At 43.9% G+C, this 22,500-nt stretch overlaps 1 protein-coding gene across 1 annotated transcript in view; it reads left to right on the top strand.

Moving 5' to 3' along the window:
* The first annotated feature begins 13,342 nt into the window (after nucleotides 1-13,342).
* Nucleotides 13,343-22,500, top strand: part of LOC134469057 (mannosyl-oligosaccharide 1,2-alpha-mannosidase IA-like) — a 180,805-nt gene continuing 171,647 nt past the window's right edge. Inside the window, exon 1 of the mRNA XM_063223073.1 lies at nucleotides 13,343-14,078. Within this exon, the coding sequence (XP_063079143.1) occupies nucleotides 13,578-14,078 (501 nt within the window). The 5' untranslated portion in view covers nucleotides 13,343-13,577. The remainder of the gene's footprint in view (nucleotides 14,079-22,500) is intronic.

Genomic DNA, 22,500 nt, shown 5'->3' with positions numbered 1-22,500 from the left:
TGAAACAAATACTGAGGACATGACCTCTGTATCCTCAATGGTAGTTACGCCATGTGTCCAATCAAGTGTTTATTATGCCTGTTGAAACACAGGGTTCTTGTAACTCTGTAACATGTAACTCTTGTTATAAACCTGCCCTGAAACATTATATAGAACTGATTGAATTTCAATTTCTGAATATATGCCATCTTAAACACATGCATAGGTTTCGCCATTTGTTTTGCTGTCTTTTTGAAAGAAGAGGAGGGAACTGACATGAGCGCAGAATGAAGTTGTCCATAACAGAGGAAGGTGAGGAGGAAAGCTATCCATAAACGCATGCACACACACACATTCGCACGCACACATACAGACGTGCACACGCACGCATGCACACACGAACGCACACACACACACACACTGGCTAAAGCTCCCTCCATCACTAGAGATATAATTTAATCTGTCTAATGTCGCCGGGGCCGTCCTTTCAACCAGCAGAGCGCTTAGACAGGACTTTTTTACCATAATTGACTCATGCATCATTATGGCCGATCAATAATTGTGTTAAGTAAAAAATCCCAGCCGCCAAAGTGGTGTTGAGGTCTTGTGCAATGTCCTAGGTCCTTTGGGTTATGTGAAGTATGCGACAGTGCATCATAAACAAACTCTTCCACGAGGCCTCTTCAATAACAATGATGTATGCCATATTTAGGGGTAAGCAGTCACTTGTGACATATTTTATACAATTATGCATTAGTGCAATGTTTAATTCAATTTGACTTTATTCATACGGCACCAAATATATTTCAGAATACTAGACACCGCACATGGCCTGATATCCTTGGATAAAACACAAGCTACATAAACCAGTGAATTAGAAGTTATTGGGGCGAGTCGAGCTATATCCTGATTGCGTTTGGCATTTGCTCTGGATTTCACATATGATAGCAGTGGATTAAAAAAAATTGGAAGGCACGAAGCCAACCCTACCGCTGAACCATGTCTTAAGTGGCTTAAGTGTCAGAAATGTTACTTCTCTTGTGTAGTCCAAACATTGTAAGTCCAACCATTTTTGCACGCACACAATTCACAAATCACTTGACAAGTGAAGTCGCAAACCACACCATTGGTTATCATTAATTCCGAGGTACAGTAGGAGACCTAGGGACTGTTCTGGTGCTCGTTTTGAACAGAAAGTGCTTAGAACAGAAATTGCACAGGATTTTTGCAACCCTTGGACTAAAAGAAGTACAGTGAATGAAGTCCCTTTTGCGGCTCGATGTGAGAGTGATAGCTAAATGCTGTGCTGTAATGAAGCAGGTAGATATTATTAATTAACATATTTTTTTAACAGGCAGACACACAAAATAGTATATTGTTAGATCGCAGGAAAATCGTCCTTGCATATTTCAAAAACATCTTATTCTGAATAAAATTGCATATAGATATTTACCTGAAAGACTATTTAATTAATATTTGCGGCAAATGTTGGACCACAGTCATTCTAGCACAGCATCAGATATACAAACTGTGGCCAAAAATGTTGCAATTAATGCCAAAGACTGCTAGCGTTCCTCATGGACTGGCTCATTGCTTTGTACTGAAGACTTCTACACGGACCATGAAGCACACGGTGAACATCACTTTTACAACCATCAAGCTGGTAAGTAGTATAGTAGAGAACACAGTCAGGTCAGAGAGTAAAAACCAAGACCATAATCTGTGCCGTAGTCATGTTTTATGTCATCACATGCTTCTAAATATACCATCAATTACCCAGACAACTTGTTCAATAGCAAGGTATGTAATTAAGTCAAACTAAGTAACAGACACCATGCCATGGGTTACTGGATATCGGAGATCAATACCAATAGCTGTCCCAGACAAGGAATATGGCAGGATATAAAGTAGCATCATGAAGACGGCAGGCCACTTCATCACTCCTGCACAGTAAACACATAGTGTTGATTCAACACTTAGAGAGTTAATTTATCAGCTTCCAGAGTGTATTTGGTCCCAGAGTACTCCCTAAGTGTTAAATTAACAGTTCCGTTTTTACAATGTGTATTGATGCCACTCTGGGACATCATCATTCTTCTGCCACATGGAAAGAACAGTTTCTCTTCTGTTCTTATTTATATCTGGGATGAAAATGGGGTTGACGTAAAACAGACTCTAGATTACTGTACACCACAAAACAAATCCATTGCAAACAGGGATCCTCCTCCCCCTCCCCTTTGCGCTTGTGTTTACTGTTGGGACCGTATTTCTACCCTACTCTGGTGCAATAACCTACAACAAATAACATGCAAGGAATGTCTGCTTTTATGAAAACCTTGCCATGCTGTTGAAACACTTTAAAATGAAATGTGTGGCACAAAAAGACAGGGCTGCTGCTGATGATGATGGTGATAATATTATGTTAACGACAATATTATGACGTATATGATGATAATAATATAGGCAATAAAAGGTCTTCTGACATGACCCCCCTCTGTATTGTGGCATATTACAGTATAACAAAGAAAAAAAGCTTCACTTCAACACAAATGCTGCTTTTCAAAGATGCTGCACCATTTTGAATGCCACCATTACATGGACCACTGGGCCATTCCCTCAAATGAAAATCAGCAATAGTTTCCCAAAGAGAAAGCAGTGTGTGTGTGTGTGTGTGTGTGTGTGTGTGTGTGTGTGTGTGTGTGTGTGTGTGTGTGTGTGTGTGTGTGTGTGTGTGTGTGTGTGTGTGTCCTTGAGGGGAGACAGCAAGTAAGAAAGAGGGCAAGCACTTTACAGTAACTCCAACTTCTTTGCAAACTTTCACTTTGTATAAAAGCGTCTGTCAAATGTAATGTAACTTCTAAAGCATCTAAAACTGCATCTCTTCAAGGTTTCATTTGAGAGATATTTCATCCTGATCACACCAATTAACTTTAAAAAATGTTCTTTTTCACACCATGTTTTTCACTTGTAACTTCCTGTGTGGAGCCACAGACATAACCCCAAATAGACAGTCCACAGTATACTTTGTTATAGCTAGAATGACAATGGCCAAGATGTACAGAACATGTACAGTATTTTGTTTCATAGAAATAGTGTAGCATTTTCACCTCAGCAAAAGCAATGAAGCAGTGGAAGGGAATGACTGAGAGGGTAACTGAACTTGGACGAAGTGATTTAGAAAGCTGACAAAGGTGAGTTTACGCCACACTTAAAAATCTTTTCTGTTATCACGAGGTCAGCGCTAGGAATAGCTAATGACTGACTTTGTCACATGATGAATAGCCACTGCCACATTCAGCTTAACGCTTCACGCTCGCGATAAGGAAAACACATTCCCAGATAAACTCCACTTGAGCATAGCAGGCAGGCAGACGTGCATGTTGAGTAGCAGCTGACCTATGCCATGCACACCTACTTCACAACGAGCACGACTACTGACTGGCCTCATTGGAAAGTATGGGGTCAAATGACCCCACGGAGGGGGGTGGATGTGGCATTATTTTTTTTAGGGCATTTTGTGCTCAGTACTAATTACACCTTCACCTTGCACCTATCTGTGGGCTGGGATGTGCTTAGCGTAGCCTCTGAGCATGCTAATTACATTAAATTACTGTGTAATACCCTGTCTTTCAGGCAGCCATGTCGTGAGGGTGTTTGTGTGTGCCTGTATGTGGGTGTGCAGGGCAGCTGACAGCATTTGCTGGGCCCAGGACAATGTCATCTGAATGGGCCCCCTACCCAATACATAGAATGTAATGGGGACCCAATTCTGGGCTCGGGACAACATACCCCTTTGTCCCTCCCTGTCAGCCTGTGTGTGTGTGTGTGTGTGTGTGTGTGTGTGTGTGAGAGAGAGAGAGAGAGAGAGAGAGAGGGGAGGGAATGGCGAGGTGGAGGATGAGTTTGGTGCTGCAAAGATGTTCTAGAACTTTCTTTCTCAACAAACTTTCTGCCGCCTCAGGCTTCTTCCTTTAATGCTCTGTACTCTGTATGCCTTGCTGCTCGGGTACCTCTTTTCATTTGCAGACTCCCCGTTTCTGTAATTGATCACCTCATTCCTCTTTTCCTCTTTAAAATTTTCTCTACACACCTGCATCCCCGACTTTTGCATAATCAAGTCGGTTAATGAATCAACCCATGTGTTTTCCAAACAAGATATTTTCCAATGTGTCAGACCTTCTTGCTAAAGATAGAGAGAGAGAGAGAGAGAGAGTGAGAGAGAGAGAGAGCGAGAGAGAGAGAGAGAGAGAGATGCCCTTTAATGACACCAGCACTCTACACTGATGTCACCATCAATGCTTGGGAGAGTGAGATTCCAAAGTCATGAGAGTGACTAGAGGAGCTAGCCTCCTGGTGAGAAAATTGTTACGTATGACACGGCCAGGCCTGTCACAACCAGGCAAGCAAACTAGGCAATTGCGTAGGGCCCCCAGCCCTTCCCTAGCAGTTTGAAGAGAAGAAGAGGATAAGGGCCCCAAGTCCCTCTTTGCCTGGGGCCCTCAGATACCTTGAAATGGCCCTGGACACAGTCACTGGCCAACAAGATTTACAGTCCTGTAAACAACAGGTTCCCTTATTCCCTGTCATTAAGGTTGTGGGAAGTACACAGTCCGCAAGTTCACTGAATGATACTGTCACTGTGTAGACTGACCATATACGCTACTCTGTTGTCTGCTGGGGCTGGCCCGTGGTGGCTGCCAGGGGGGTTGGGGGGTGTGTGTGTGTGCAGAACCAGCGTGAATCCCTGTCCCAGATGACATCGCAGAAGTCGATAATTAGTGCTATTAACAGATTATCTCTGCCCTATTACCACATTTTAGCAATACTACCATTGCATTAGGGGTTTTATCAGCAGCTAGAGGCATTTCTTTCACAGAACTTGCCTTGCTCATATTGGCTAAGGCCTCGAAGTGCAATTCCTTATCCATCCGTCCTTCAACTTCAATTGACCTTCAACTGTAGCCTCATAATGGGCACTGTTCCTTCATAATTGTCGAAAAACAAAATTTTTACAGGGACAACCTAATAGGACCTATGTATGTTACATGGCAAATGTCTGACTCCACATTCACGTAGCCAGAATATATGATATGGCGTTGGACGAGACCTCAGCAAATGTTCTATGAACTGCAACGATTGAAACTGTTGTCATAAATAATTCCTCGACAATGTTTACAAGTACAGGACATCGGTAGCAGCACGAGGACGCAGTACAAATCATCTACCTGCTGGCCCCTAAATAACTTGTGGCATTGGCTTTTGTTAGCACCCTGTCGGGAGGCGTGGAGTTGCAGTGGAAATCAATGGAGGGTGAGGAGGTCTTGGATACAGCATCATTCCCTCCCTATTGACGTTTCCATGAAACATTTTGACAGTAGTAGCAGCATCTCACAGCCTTTAAGCATAGCCCAGAATCCATACAAAACAGGACGTCGATTTTTCTATGTTTTCTTTTCTCTTTCTTTCTCATTCTCCCCCATCTCCTCACCTTGTGTGTGGGGTATTTTTTTTTTGCAGTTTTCTCCACAGTAATGACAGAGTCACTAAAACAGAATTTGTCAGATAAAGTATAAAAGTAAACACAAGGTTACATACCACCAGTCGCTGGAGAGAGAGAGAGAGAGAGAGAGAGAGAGAGAGAGAGAGAGAGAGAGAGAGAGAGAGAGAGAGAGAGAGAGAGAGAGAGTGAGAGAGAGAGAGAGAGAGAGAGAGAGAGAGAGAGAGATGGAGAAGAAATACAGTTGCTTAACTGGAAATGGATCTGAAAGGGCGGGCGGGTAGTCTGCCGCTACCGCATACCTTAATGATATGGTATTACTCTGTCGAGATGTACTTTTAGATACGCATCATCACTTTTTGGCCCCTGTGGACCCCTTATGACACGCACAGCACTCTTTGGAAGTGTGTGTGTGTGTGTATGTGTGTGTGTGTGTGTGTGTGTGTGTGTGTGTGTGTGTGTGTGTGTGTGTGTGCACGCGTGTAGGGGGGTGGGTGGTTGTTGGGCTGTCTCTTGTCCCAGGCCCAAGGAGAGAGGGGATTGGTTGGATTTCTTCCAACTCTGTCCTCTATACTGTTACATTATTTTGGTCAAACATGGAAATCATACGTCTTCCCATACCGAAAAAAAATGCCCCAAGAGAAACAACTCGCCCACAAGGCCCCATTGTCAGGAACTGTCACTTTCCTGTTTTTTCTTTCTGGCATTTCTCTGCCCTTCTTCTCAGATACAGTCAGGGAGTACATGTGGTAATCCTTAAGACAACTTCCCTGTACAATGCTAGAGAATAATGCATTATGTCTTCCCATCATTGATCTTTACCATATGCCCAGAGGCGGCTTTACCAACAAGCAGACTAGGCAAAAACTTTCCACTCAGCAGTCAGTCCCATCATGGTAAGCAAAAATAACTCAAGAGGGCCCTATGTTTATATCTTGTGTAGGGCCACCAAAATAGTCAGAGCTGCCCCTGCATATGCCATATGGGGTGCTCAGTGATGAGAACATAGGACCAGCTATGGTCTGTTGTGGTACTCCAATCCTCTCTTCAGAAGACAAAGGAAGGAATGGAGCTGGTTTTCTAGAAGGTCCCCCTTTTTAGAGAACATCTACGTATAAATAAAGGTGCTTAAAAGTTCTTTAAATCTCTAGATGACTCCATGAAAAGTGAAAACTTGTGTGTTGAACCATTATGTGCCAGTATGAGGAAGGTTCTTCATATTACACTTGTGTGGCTATTTAACCCATTCTAACCTAAGCCCTTTTTGGGAAAGGGTGCCCTCTGCCTATTAATTCCTAATTATCTCAGCCTCTGAAGCATATAAATACATGAAATAAATTGCTTTTAAAAGCTAAGATCCTCATATTGCATTAGAGTGTGGTCATTCAGCTCTAACATACCCACATGTTGAATAAAAAAACTGAAATCTCAAAAGACTATATGTGTCTCCAGGCTAAAATGGGTTAAAGCCTCAGATCATAATGAGATATGCTTTGTTATATAGCTCCCTTTAAGGAAGTCGTGCCTCCACGATTATTGATTATTGATTATTGAAACATTGTAAAATGGTTAATCTATGCTGCTGCTCTGAAGAACCAGTGGTGGGCCCTTCAATTTTTTAGTGTGCATAGTGGAACAAAGCTCAGAGCCACATACCCACAGCTTGCCTGTGAATTGTCATTCCTGTGGCTGTCAGAATGAGTCATCACAAGGCAGCGAGATGGGCAACGAGGGATGAAGGAGAGAGAGGGAGGGAGATAGAGAGAGAGAGAGAGAGAGAGAGAGAGAGAGAGAGAGAGAGAGAGAGAGAGAGAGAGAGAGAGAGAGAGAGAGAGAGAAAGAAAGAAAGAAAGAAAGAAAGAAAGATAGACAGACAGACAGACAGACAGACAGAGAGGAAGCTAGAGGGAGAGGGGAGCCACTGAGACTAGCAATGAGATGATGGAGGAAACAAGGGATGGCAGAGAGGAAGAGAGAAATGTAGGAGACAGAAAGATAGACAGGGAGAGACGGGGTTGGGGTTGGGGTTGGGGGTAACGATAAATGAATGAAAGAGACAGAGGAGGGAGTGGGATTGGCCATTGGGGGAGGAAAGGGAGAAAGTGGCACAACTAGGCATAGAAGAGAGAGAGAGATAGAGAGAGAGAAAGAGAGAGAGAGAGACAGAGACAGAGAGAGACAGAGACAGAGACAGAGAGAGAGAGAAAAGAAAGAGGCAGCAACATGGTTGGTGAGAGATAGAGGAGCGAGTGATATGCTCCATCCAGGGGGGAAAAAAGGAAAGAGATATGGCGGCAGGCAGCCTCAATTCATTGCCTGGCGAGGTGGTGAGTGGATATCACTGGTGGTCTCCTGGGTCGCCATGGCAGATGGGGGAGCGTGCTATTGCTCCTCGTCTGAAGTGATTTGCTGAAGGTTGAGACAGGCTGGGCATGGGGGAGAGAGGGGCTATTGGTGCATGGGTGGATAGTGTAAAAAGATCAACCAGCCTTGCATACTAGACGGCAGAATTTTGCTTTTGATTTCATGTAATTCTCCCTTCATTGGTGCTCAGATCATGGCAGATCTAATGCAACCACTCCTTTGATTTGATAAAAGATTGTACATTTGAGAGAAAGTCTGTGTTTCCATGCAAGCCATGAATCCATATGGTCCAGTCATCAGTAACCTTTAAGTGACAGAGCGATTTTATAGAGTAGAATAGATATACTTAATTCATTCCAAAGGAAATACATACCTGGGGTCATGGGTTAGGGGTGGAAAGGTGTTACAGATTCTAAGGGCCCAAACACAGACTTAAGGGGCCCAAAATTCAAATCTTTCATGGGGCCCAACATTTCTGGCAGCGCCCATGCTTGGGGTTATAAATGGCACCCCTCAATCAGTTTGGGGTTAAACAGGAAGCTTGGTAAGAGAAAAAGAAATGCAAAACCCGGTGGTTTCAGGTCATAGAGAGTTGTTTGGAAGCGAACCAAATCAGATCTATTTGATAGTCAAAGTAATGGAATAGCACAGAGCACTAACTGAATAGGGGGAAGTAAGGAAATGAAGCGGGAACATCCATTCACTCGCAGTATCCAGCCTGCTCAGTTATTATTTGGTATATAATGACAGCTTCAAACCCGGTTATTATCTCTGTTTCGATCATACACTAGGCCAGAGGTTCTGTTTCTTTTTTAATTAAACACCCCCGGACCTCATCATAAGCCTCCAAATGCCCCCTTGACCTCATCATAACCCTGCTAACACCGCCCTCTTAGTATGTAGTGTATGTAGTATGTCTTTGTGCAGATGGGGTCGTCGGCGGACCTATTCACTAGTTGCTGAAAATACTCAAATGATCCATCACAACAACATTGCTATGACATTGCAGTGAGCCTTAAGTAACAGATTAAGACACAGCCATTACAATGTGGGTGGTAGTAAGGTTACATCATAGGCTCTGCGCAAAGGGGTTAAAATCAAATGGACTAATCCTGCCCAATAGCGAATAAGCACTACACCTTCTCAGCTAGCTACATCCTTCTCACCGCCACCCTAGGGCTCCCCAATGCCCCCCTGGGGAACTCTAGCGCCTGATGAGAAACACAAAACTTAGGTGCTACTTTCCATGTTTCTCTGTATAGATGATGACGGAAGGTGTTCACGACTGATGAGCAGAATTTAGAGGAGAAGCTGACAGGCTAGTGAATGTTGAAACCACTGAGGAGCATCACCTTGTCATGAAGGCCAACCACATCACAATGGTTTTAAAGTTATTCATAAAATGGTGGTTAAAATAACAGCTGAGCTATGTAGTAATGCACACCACTGCTATGCAGCTGTGTCAGACTCTGTCGTCTTAATTTAAGCGCTAAAACTAAAATAGAATGGGATACCTATAGCACGATGGTGTGTAAAATGGTGCAGATGCATTTGAACAGCTGTTAAATCTGAGATGGTAGCCTAGCATACGGTATACCAACTGAAGCCAATTAACAGTGTTAAAATATAGGTCTTGACACCATGTGCTGTAGATTAGAAAATAGTACCTGTGAAGTTGTCTTGAGGGATACCAGTTTAATGTCAATGGAATGCTAGCTATACTAAGCCATAGCTTTTATAGACTCCATAGACTCACACATGGCACATGATGTAGGAGGAACATACACTTACAGTCACAGATGGCCACAGTCCCGACAGACTCAAAATAGTCTAAATATTCCTGAAGAGCTGATCCTCCTTCTAAAACACACACAAAGTTGCAGGCACACAGGCAAACGCACGCACGCACGCACACACGCACGCACGCATACACACACGCACGCACGCACACACAGCATCCCATTTTACTGCAGGCCTATACCCTCAATCAACTGGTTCATCCATCTCATTACCAATTCATTAGCCGAGCTATCATCTTGCGCTAATCAGAAAATTAGCTCATGATCCAAACTAGCCCACGAGGAACAGCTGCGGGCTAGCGCAGGGGATAACACCAGGGGAGGATGGGGGGCGGGTCAAATGTCAGCCCTCCACCAATGCAATTACAGGCCTCCATATCAGACTGAGGGGGGGCAGCCAATCAATTAATTAGATTGCAACCAACACATTTGCTCCTGCAGTCTGTGTGAAGGAGATGAAGTTGAAGTCATTTTCATTCAGTCTGCCTGACATGTTTTTTTCTGAAGTCAATATCTTACACACATACACACACACACACACACACACACACACACACACACACACACACACACACACACACACACACACACACACACACACACACACACACACACACACACACACACACACACACACACACACACACGCGCACACACACAGGATCATGGTAACTGTGTGTGCTGACTAAGGTGTGTTCAGTGTGTGATGGGTGTGCAACAGCACCATGTTGGTAAATGTTTATTGAGTCAGGCCCCTGCTGACTTTGCATTATCTTGCGCAATTGGAATGTGACAACAGGCCAAGAAAATAAACTGAGTGTGTGTATGTGTGTGTGTGTGTGTGTGTGTGTGTGTGTGTGTGTGTGTGTGTGTGTGTGTGTGTGTGTGTGTGTGTGTGTGTGTGTGTGTGTGTGTGTGTGTGTGTGTGTGTGTGTGTGTGTGTGAGAGAGAGAGAGAGGGGGGGGGTATTGGGGTTAAGATGCCCCCTTTGAGAGCAAACATCACCTGAAAACTTGTGTCCCTGGCCTTCAGTTAGCTCAAGTAATAGTCTGATGAAAAATACTGTGCATGAACTTGATTGTTGATGCCCATTTAGGCCCCGGTGCTTGCTTCATTTATTCATTACATTACACTTCATTACATCTGAAGGCATCTGAATATCACCCCCAATCTCATAGGCTACATAACATTTCAGTGTCCTCCATGTATGGTTTTATCTTGTATGTTTGAACAACTCTCTCTTAGTTTGTAACTTAAGAGATAATAAAGGTGAATTTGCCAGTAGGCCTCAATAGTGGATACTTTTGTTTTGAATCACTAGTGTTGATTGCGATTAGATAAGAATACAACTGTCAGTAACATTATTCAATATGACCTCACTTCCTGTGACCGCTGTTTAAAATGACAGACTAGCTCTGTAGGTCCCTTCTTCTCTGTACCTGCCCTGTATGCATCATTTCTTTAGGGAGGGAGAGAGGGAGACAATGGGAGAAAGCCTGGGGGCTTTTCTCTCTTCATCTCCCTCAATAAATAATTAAACCTTGCCTCTGAATTTCAACTGCTGAACTGGATCTGAATTCTTAAACATAAATTAGTAGTAAAACCCAATTACTATCACATCACACACTACACCTAGGGCCTCCACACATCGACAAAGTGCGGAGCACTGCTCTAACAAAGTTCGATTTCATTGTTTTCAATATAACCACGCACACCGGCGCCGATGTCCACAACCATCCCCAGATATCGGCAAGTGATTAGGGGCGAGTTCTATTTTGTTGGAGCCACTCATTAATTATCCATGCTCTGCTGTGGCGATGCGGGGGTAGAACTAACCGGATTTGTTGGAAGCGAAAGTGCTTCGCAGTGCTGTCGGAACCAATATGCGGAGGAGGGCCTTACACCCCAGTCCCCGGAGGTATGTGGGGTTAGGTGCCTTGCTCAAGGGAACTTCAGCCATGAATGGAGGTGTAGGGAGAGGTGATGGCGGGATTCACACCTGCAATCCTGGGATCTACAGTCCAACTCCCTAATCATTACACCACGGCTGCCCACATGTAGTTAGTATTCATGGTATGTTTTCTTGGGTAACCACAAAAATCAAGGTTTGTGACTATGGTTTAATGATGGTTTATGGCAAAGAGTATATCATCGTTAAACTATGGTTACACCATATTCACAAACCATGGTTTTCATGGTTACCCAAAAAACCCATGAAATAAGCCATAGTAAAGCTATGGTTGGTTCAGAGTACTTACGTACGTAAACTATGGTAGATAGCCCTACCGTGGCGCTAATGGTAGGGCATTCGTCTGCGACGGGGCTGACCTGGGTTCGATTCCGGCCCGGTTCCTTTGCCGACCCTTTCCTGTTTCTCTCTCCCCACTCACTTCCTGTTATTCCTTCACTGTCCTATCACAAAAATAAAGTCAAAACTATATATATATATATATATATATATATATATATATAAAACAGGGTCGATTTTCGTAAGGGTAGGCCCCTGAGTTTGCTTGCGTTGCTTTATCAGCTTCGGCATCACCACCTGCTGCTTGCCCTCATTTGGCACTGTCCGCTCACAGAGGGGTGCTTCTGTTAGGGTCTTAATCTTTTTAGTCTTCCTGTAATACGCTAATTGCCCACTACAGCCCTTTTGACTTTGGCTTGTATAGTCATTTACTCTGGCACGGGCAGAGGCATAAAGTGCACAAATTACAGCTGGCCTGGGGCGTGTGGTCGGTGGGTGGGCAGCAACCATACCTTACAGTGATCCTGTTGCAATATTATACAGCATAGGGGTTGGGGGCATAGTCATCATCGTTTTCTTTTTTTCTTCCAGCACATTTTCTCATTGGTACCCTTAGAATGGTCCACACTTTGCTTCCTTGCTGAGAGAGAGAGAGAGAGAGAGAGAGAGAGAGCGAGAGAGCGAGAGAGAGAGAGAGAGAGAGAGAGAGAGAGAGAGAGAGAGAGAGAGAGAGAGAGCGAGAGAGAGAGAGATATGGTGTGTACAGTGGACTCATTAGTTTACAATCCAGTTCCACATATTTCAAATTACCTTGTTTACCTATCAAATTCAACCAGATGATAATTCCACCAGCCAATCATTTGGAATATGTGGCACTAGATGGGTTGTAACAAATAAAAGCATTTTGCCCATCACTTTGTGTGTGTGTGTGTGTGTGTGTGTGTGTGTGTGTGTGTGTGTGTGTGTGTGTGTGTGTGTGTCTCTTATAATATTCGGTTCCCATAGGCCTACTTACTGGCCAGAGACTTTTATGAATGCTCTTACACGTGTTTGAATATTAAGACCATAATTCAGACTCCAGTGCCACAAGAAGACAAATGGTAAAAAGAACAATGCATAGCCTATGAGTGAGTTCAGTTTGCACATAATGTGTCAGACTGTATTTGACAGATCTAGGCTGCTGAAAGAGGGAACAAAATCGCGCGCGCCCATGTTATTTCGAGAGGGAGAATATTCAGGCACTTTCACAAGTGCTATACACACACTTAGTTCACCTACCTGTCATGTTTATTTCATGCTTTCAGGTCGTCCTGTTACAAAGCCATGCACGTAGCCTCTGGAAAACACGCCCACTACTGTATGCACCACGCTTTACTTTAGCAGCAACGTGATTGGACAAGGCGAGCTGTCAATCAGACATACATGCCATTCCTTCCGTTCTGAACTCCGCTGGAAGAAGAGTTTTTTTTTTGCAGATGTGGTTCAGCATGGATAGTTGAATCGTCAGGACACCAGTCGCAACCGTGTCAAAGTTTACAGCGAATATATAGCCGTGAGAGCAGGGGTTTGTAGTAAATGGATCGCCACGAGTAAAGTAAAAGAGATCGTACCGTCATAATACTTTCTTTATCCGATTTGTGAATCGACTTCACTCGGTCTGCTCAAGGTTCCCGTACGGAAAGGAAAGAAAATGCCTGTAGCAACTCTTCTACCTTTCACGTCGACTCCAAATAGGAAGTCCACCAGCCCGACCTCTTTTAGGCTAACAGAAAAATTCATATTGCTGTTAGTTTTCAGCGCGTTTATCACGCTATGTTTCGGAGCAATATTCTTCTTACCGGATTCGTCAAAGCTGCTTAGCGGAGTTTTCTTCCGCTCGTCGTCGGTAGAAACCGCCACTCGAACAGGTATGGATAGTGGTTCTAGTACTGGGACGGGGAACGCAGACAAAATATTAGCTAAAATTCGGAAAGATCACGAAGATGCCTTGATCGAGGCCAAAGATACGCTTCAAAAACACCCTGAAGACATCAAGAAAGACATTAAGACCGACAAGGATCAAGTTGTCCAAGGTCTAGTTAAAGATAAAGATGACAGTCTCCCAATAATTGAATATGTTCGACCACCCGGAGTGATGGGACGTGAACCAACGGACCCGGACACCAAAGAGAAACGGGCAAAAATAAAAGAGGTATGTGGTATTTATTTTTAAAGCCATTCTTGTTATTGTTATTGCCGGGCGGCAATGGGTAGCATGTTAGCTCAGCGACTGCATTACCATGTCATCTGACAGACTGACAGCTGTCAGTTCTTGCCGAATCCTCGCTGCATCACCTGGCCTTACGAAACTCAATGAAGCGCAAAACACAATAATTTACAAACCAGCTATTATCCCATTTACAGTATATGATACCTTAAGATGCGCTGCTGATTGTAGTGCAGAACAGACCTAACTTTGGGGGTAGTCTAACTGCAACAAACACTGATAGGCCTAACTCTCAACTTTCTCTTATTAACCTTTCCACCCACTTCCATGCCATCTCCAGTCATCCCTCTCTATGACACGTCAGTGCTCCAGGTTGCCTGACATGACGCATATTTGTCTGGCCGTGACACCTGCTAGCAGTGCAGAGTCTGCAGACCTTTGTTTTCCAAGAGCGAGTGTGTGTTTTGGCTGCAGTTATCCAGCTCACGAGAAAGGAAAGCTGGTCTGTGTTGCAGCTTTAAGGGCCCCAGCATTATCGCACGCGGCTGAGAACCTCATGTGACAACTGTTATAGCTCGTGAACCCAGCCTGGTGTTACAGCCTGCAAGGCATTGTAAGGCGGGATGGGAGGATGTCCTTCCCCCAACTTCATTCATTCATTCATTCATTCATTCATTCATTCATTCATTCATTCATTCATTCATTCATTCATTCAGTGCGCCTTTGCCCAAAGTGTCTTTTGCGCCGTTTGGACATTAAAAATATGCACTTGTCAAATCTCAATTGCGTGTGTAAAGAAACGCACGAGTTGTATTGTTGTAGGACCTGAAAGCGATCTCGGCACTGCCACTGTGGCAGCTCTCGGACTGCCGTGGTGACGATATTTACCATAATAATAATAAATACGAGAGGCGTGATTGGGGGAGGGGGGGGCACTTGGCATACGACGGGCGAGTGATCTTCAAATTCAGACGCGATGGTGGCAGCTAGGGTACACAAGTCAGGGCAGGGTGCCATCACTCTCGCACGAAACCCCACGAATAAGCGATGGCAAAACCCATAGGCTGCCATACATAGCCTACACTACAGCACACAGGCCATTTCTGTAATGCCAAAAGATACTTGAGAAGTAGCCAGACGCCGTCGTGAAATAGCCCCTCGGTCGGGTCCTGGGCAGTTGTGAGACAGACCTTTCCATTTCAGTTTAGTCGGAGTCCAGCAGCTGATGGCATGCTGTGACGTGTTCAACGTCTATTCTGCGTTCGCTTTGCGCCCTTATGCCAGAGAGTGACTGGACAAGATGATACTCCTAGAATATCTGGCTATGCCACACTCATAGACACAAAAACAAGTGTTGCACACTTGATTGCTTCGACACAACGTCAACTCAGCCGCTCCTCCCAAGTGGCCCATTGAAGTTCATTCATTCTACACACTGAAGACAAGGCTCATCATAGTGCACACACGGTTACATGAAGGCTCGCCTGTATAACTCCTTGACTGTCATTTCTGTGGAACAGAAGTTGTTAAATCGTCTCTATTGCAGGCCTATTGAGGACGGTGACTGTTCAGCTCAGCTGACATGGATACCTACACACCCCACCTGCACTCCACTGTCTGCACTTTGGCCATCTGCTTATTTGCTTTTGTGTGTGTGTGTGCGTGTGTGCGTGTGTGCGTGCTTGCGTGTTCTTGTTTGAGATATGTGAAAATGTCAGTAGGAATCACAAAGGTTGTGTGTGCTTGTGTGTCTAAAGCCTGGACACACCCACGTGTGTGTGTGTGTGTGTGTGTGTGTGTGTGTGTGTGTGTGTGTGTGTGTGTGTGTGTGTGTGTGTGTGTGTGTGTGTGTGTGTGTGTGTGTGTGTGTGTGTGTGTGTGTGTGTGTGTGTGTGTGTGTGTGTGTGTGTGTGTGTGTGTGTGTGTGTGTGTGGGCTGGAAGAGGACATGGGCTTGAGGGTGTGAATGAGTGTGCATTTTTGAGAGGGGATGCAGCAGCATATCTCTCTCTCTCTCTCTCTCTCTCTCTCTCTCTCTCTCTCTCTCTCTCTCTCTCTCTCTCTCTCTCTCTCTCTCTCTCTCTCTCTCTCTCTCTCACACACACCACACACACTCTCACACACACCACACACACTCTCACACTCACAGACCCACACACACACTCACACTCACAGACACACACCACACACACACACACACACACACACACACACGCACACGCACACGCACACGCACACACACACACACTCACAGCAGGAAGGGTCTGGTGCTGTTGTGTTTTGGAAAGATGCCTCTGCATCTCTGACCCCCCCCCCCCATGTGCATGTGTGTGTGAAAAAGAGGGAGCCGAGACTCTTTGACAGCATATGATGTTGGGGCAGATAAACCCTGTCTCTGCTGTTAAACTTCCCCTTCTCTGGATGGTCTATGCTTAGTGCTGAATGGTGTCATTCATTTGTGTCATAGACTGAACTGTTGATTTTCGAATCATTTAGCAAAATACCTGGCCATTTTCCAGAAATACCTAACTGGTTGCATTCCAGCTTCTCATTCTTATCACTTCTTGTATTTGTCAAAGATAACCTTAATTGTTGAGATAAAATGGTGCAACCTTGTGATTTTGGTGGGGTTTTCTGAACGCTTGGTTTCACAACGTTCCTTGTAAGGGTCACTTCACGTGAAATCAGACACTTTGGGACCCGACCGACCCGGATTTCAATCATACTTGGTGTGCCTTTTCAGTAGCAAGGTAGCACCCCAGAACTGCATTGGTTTGAATCTGACACTAATATTAAGGGAGAAACAGACTAGGAAAGGTTCACATGTGAGGGTAGGACACTATACATTCAGCCTTGAATATATCAGTCAGTGTTAGTCACAAAAAGATGCCTGTGGTGTTGTTTGAAAGCTCTTTTCTGGCTCTACATATTACACAATCACCTTGGAATACAACTACTCTCAGAATATGAATTATGATAAATTGAAAAATAAAAAATTGAATATCTAAAAAACTCATATTTTAAAATGGCCAGTTCCTTGTCCAAACGTAGCCGGCAATGTCATGAGCAGCACCTAAAATGCTGGTGTTCGGTTTGTTATTCATTTCAGAGAGAATTTGACTCACAAATATGGCATCATACAGACCACTTACTAATAATATGGGAATACCATAGTAGCATCACATGACAAAACAAAAACAAAACAAAAATGGTCAGTGTCCATGGTCCCAGGTTTCAGAAACTAAGGCAGATGTCAATTTATACACACCAAATGATGATATGTGAATGTTTGAACATTCCTTCTCTGTGTACCTGTGCCATCTTCCCTTTACCATATTTTAAAGAGATAATCAATGGCTACACTCTCATTTTGTACTCTACCAGTGCATTTGAAGCAGCAGCTGTGTCTTTTATAGATAATGTATAAGTACGTCCCGTTACAGTTACAGGTTCCACTACCAGAAGCACATCCTGATGATCCATGACAAGTCTATCTGGTCTGAAGGGAAAAGTGAAGGATGGAGATGGCCCATGAGGATGCAGGAAGTTCAGTTTCACCTCTCCAGTGCTCGGCATACATTCCTCAGCACATGCTAGCCACCAGTTGCCATCATGTACAGCTACAACATACCCTTTGATGCTTGAAAATGTAACACATTCCTTTACTGAGCTCACTCTTTCAACTCTGCCTTCTCTGAATGCTGAAAATGGCCTAACTTCCACTGTGTCCATTGACAATGGGCAGAAGCTGTGTAGTTTTTGAGTACCTGGAATAGTTCTTGCAGATTCAAACCTTTTCAACAGGTTCTCAGCTTCATGATGGTACATCTCTGTTGTGGCAAACTGGCAATGGATGTTCTTGACATTATCCTTGACTGACTCCCTTGAACCAGGAACGTTTTTAAAACTATAGTTTTGTAATTCAAGATGCTATTCAATCATTTCACTGGAACAACCAGTCAGGCCACAATCCATCCATTTGTATGCTACTACCAAGATCAGTTGAAACTGGGAAAAAAATCTGTTTTGTTGTTATTTCAGACTGCAACATTCATGATACAATTGCTGTACATCTGTTTCAGAAGCTCCTAATTCAGTTCCTCAGTGACACTTCATCAATGACAGAACGTCCAAAGAAGATCCTATATTTTTTCTGATGGCTGTGCTGTACAATATAAGAACCTTAAAAACACAACAAATTTGTGCCACCACGAGGCAGATTTTCACATACCTGCAGAGTGGCACTTTTTTGCCACATCACATGGCAAAGGTCCATGCGTTGGAGGGACAGTTAAATGGCTTGCTGCACGAGCAAGTCTGCAACGTCCTATTGACAATTAAATTGTAACGCCATACCAACTGTTTGAATTTGTCAAGGATAATGTCAAGAACATCCATTGCCAGTTTGCCACAACAGAGATGTACCATCATGAAGCTGAGAACCTGTTGAAAGGGTTTGAATCTGCAAGAACTATTCCATGTACTCAAAAACTACACAGCTTCTGCCCATTGTCAATGGACACAGTGGAAGTTAGGCCATTTTCAGCATTCAGAGAAGGCAGAGTTGAAAGAGTGAGCCCAGTAAAGGAATGTGTTACATTTTCAAGCATCAAAGGGTATGTTGTAGCTGTACATGATGGCAACTGGTGGCTAGCATGTGCTGAGGAATGTATGCCGAGCACTGGAGAGGTGAAACTGAACTTCCTGCATCCTCCTCATGGGCCATCTCCATCCTTCACTTTTCCCTTCAGACCAGATAGACTTGTCATGGATCATCAGGATGTGCTTCTGGTAGTGGAACCTGTAACTGCAACGGGACATACTTATACATTATCTATAAAAGACACAGCTGCTGCTTCAAATGCACTGGTAGAGTACAAAATGAGAGTGTAGCCATTGATTATCTCTTTAAAGTATGGTAAAGGGAAGATGGCACAGGTACACAGAGAAGGAATGTTCAAACATTCACATATCATCATTTGGTGTGTATATAAATTGACATCTGCCTTAGTTTCTGAAACCTGGGACCATGGACACTGACCATTTTTGTTTTGTTTTTGTTTTGTCATGTGATGCTACTATGGTATTACCATATTATTAGTAAGTGGTCTGTATGATGCCATATTTGTGAGTCAAATTCTCTCTGAAATGAATAACAAACCGAACACCAGCATTTTAGGTGCTGCTCCATGACATTGCCGGGCTACGTTTGGACAAGGAACTGGCCATTTTAAAATATGAGTTTTTTTAGATATTTCAATTTTTATTTTTCAATTTATCATAATTCATATTCTGAGAGTAGTTGTATTCCAGGGTGATTGTGTAATATGTAGAGCCAGAAAAGAGCTTTCAAACAACACCACAGGCATCTTTTTGTGACTAACACTGACTGATATATTCAAGGCTGAATGTATAGTGTCCTACCCTCACATGTGAACCTTTCCTAGTCTGTTTCTCCCTTAATATTAGTGTCAGATTCAAACCAATGCAGTTCTGGGGTGCTACCTTGCTACTGAAAAGGCACACCAAGTATGATTGAAATCCGGGTCGGTCGGGTCCCAAAGTGTCTGATTTCACGTGAAATGACCCGTAAGTTACTTCTGTGAAGGCTCCATAAACGTGTTTTGACATAAGTTACTGTTAAAACATCCTGTATGCCATCACAACCGCTCTGCTCTGTGATTTGTTATATCAATTCTCTGCAGTATGACCTTTGAACCAACAGCAATATTGTTTGTTATTCCAGATAATGGAATCAGGTCAGTCACGTAAGCGGTTAAGGTGTCAGGCTTGTAGCCCAAAGGTTGCCGGTTCGACTCCCGACCCGTCAGGTTGGTGGGGGGAGTAATTAACCAGTGCTCTCCCCCATCCCCCTTCATGACTGAGGTACCCTGAGCATGGTACCGTCCTGCCGCACTGCTCCCTTGGGGCGCCATTGGGGGAGCGGGTGAGGCATAAATGCAATTTCGTTGTGTGCAGTGTTCAGTGAACACTTGTGTACTGTGGAGTGCTGTGCCACAATGACAATGGGAGTTGGAGTTTCCCAGTTGGGCTTTCACTTTCACTTCACTAATGGAGTTCTCCATGTTCAAAATTGATAACAAGCTGATTTATCAATTTTCAATCTGGTACTCAACTTACATAACATCTCTGTGGTCAATGGCATAGCTTGGTTGTCATCTTACTTCTTGCTCGTGGACACACCCACTGTAACTTTTAGGAAAGTGGTTGGCATTACACCTGTAACTGCTGGCTTTAAATAATACAAAACACCTTTTCTCTGGCACTGCATCCCAAGGCTTGAGTTCCAAGGGATCATTGCTTCATGACATCCCAATGTTGAGGTCGCGGTGGAGTCACTGGAAAGTATTAATGAGAGCCTGATTGGGCATAGCATGCCTCCAGTGTCATGCATTGTGCTCTGATCGTTCTATGACTAGTATGTGCACTCGGTCGCACACGGTTGCTTGCGTAATTGAAGGCTCACAGCGCAGCATGTCCCCGACTAAGGATGTAAATAAAATCAAAATGAATCGATGTATCGGAAGTATTGGCCGCCGATTTAATCGAATCACATCGTATCGTGGGGCATTCTTAAGAATCGAAAAGAATTGAATTGCTGGCCCCTGTGCAATGCCCTAGCTCCATAACACAATAGCAGTGGAAAAGTAATTGGAAAAAATCGTATCGAACCGAATCGCATCGTATCGTGGGGAATTCTTAAAGGGACACTGTGCAGGAAATGGTCAATAAAGGTACTGCAACTATGCTGTTCATTGAAACTGGGCTGCCTATTGCCAACTTTGATCTTTACATGAAAGTTTACTAAGTAATAAACAAATATTTTCTAGTGTGGTCCAAGTAGAGTCATTTTTGCAGCTAAAAATGGCTATTTTTGGAAATTCAAAATGGCGGACCATGGAGAAGATCCCCCTTTTCATGTATGAAAAGTGCAATTTTTCCAGTCATAATGAATACTTAGAATTTGATGGTGGTGGTGGTGGTAAGTATTCATGAAAAAGGTAACATTAGTGAATGGGCAGCATGAATTCTGGAAATAAACAACTTAAAATCTCACACAGTGTCCCTTTAAGTATCGAAAAAAATCGAATCCCAGATTTAAGAAATCGATACCATATCGTATCGTCATGAAGGCTGTGATTAACGCCCCTATCCCCGACCTAACATGTCAGTTGGTTGGAGAGTAGGTGTGGGAACAGGCAGCACCAGCATGGTTTGCTGAGCACACCATCAGTGAGGTTGGTGTTTGTCCGCCGGTGAGCGAGCGAGTCTGTCTGTCTGTCGAACCATCTGTCTGTCTGTCTGTCGAACCATCTGTCTGTCAGACTGTGTTGCTCATATTTCTGTGGAGGCTTTTGCCACATGCCCTTTACCAGGCGAGGTGTTACTCTGGTCCTGTCATCATGGTGTCCATATCATGCCATTTCATCTCTCTTCACGTGCCCACCCCGCCTGCTGCCTGCCTCTCAACACCAACTAACTTCCTTCAGTGAACCCTATAGAGGCTCGGAATAGGAGCCTAATTTGAATTTCAGTTGGGTAAAAAAAGCATCATTGCAAAGATCATTGCAATACAAGAATATTGTTCAGGGTGTTGAGAAATTGACTTGAAACACTCAATCAAATGGACGCAAGTAGACAAACGCACCCACCGCCTCCCCTTCAAACACACACACACACACACACACACACACACACACACACACACACACACACACACACACACACAACACACACACACACAACACACACACACACACACACACACACACACACACACACACACACACACACACACACACACACACACACACACACACACACACACACACACACACACACACACACACAGCGTGCTGCTCCGGCTCTTGACCTTTTGTCGTAATTGCCTTTTGTGCAAATTGATGTCAAGAACTTTCCTTTTGTGGGAGCAGGGGAGAGGGAAAATGTTAAATCAGATAGCCGTGACTCAGCTTTATCTTGAAGGATATGGCACACACACACACACACACACACACACACACACACACACACACACACACACACACACACACATGCTGTTCTGCACACACAGATGTGCTCTTAGCTTCTCCAACTGTGGCCCCTAATTACTTGGTCAGATTATATGACACATGCTCTATTTTGACATAAATATTACACATTATTGAGAATTGTCATAAGGAGACAATTAGTGTATGTATTTTCCATCTTTCTATTTTTTCCATCGGTGACATTTTGTACAACCTTTTCTTTTTTAAATTATATATTGGTTGTCTTGTCTCTAGCATTGAGTGGAGACTGTACTCAATACCAATAGTGTATAACTGTCTTGTAACAGGGCCACTCCCCAGACTTCCTAGTGCAGGAGTTCCCAAACTTTACCATGA

The sequence above is a fragment of the Engraulis encrasicolus genome, chromosome 18 (genome assembly GCF_034702125.1).
Source record: "Engraulis encrasicolus isolate BLACKSEA-1 chromosome 18, IST_EnEncr_1.0, whole genome shotgun sequence".
NCBI lineage: Eukaryota > Metazoa > Chordata > Actinopteri > Clupeiformes > Engraulidae > Engraulis > Engraulis encrasicolus.
This window is presented reverse-complemented; position numbering and strand designations above follow the sequence as displayed.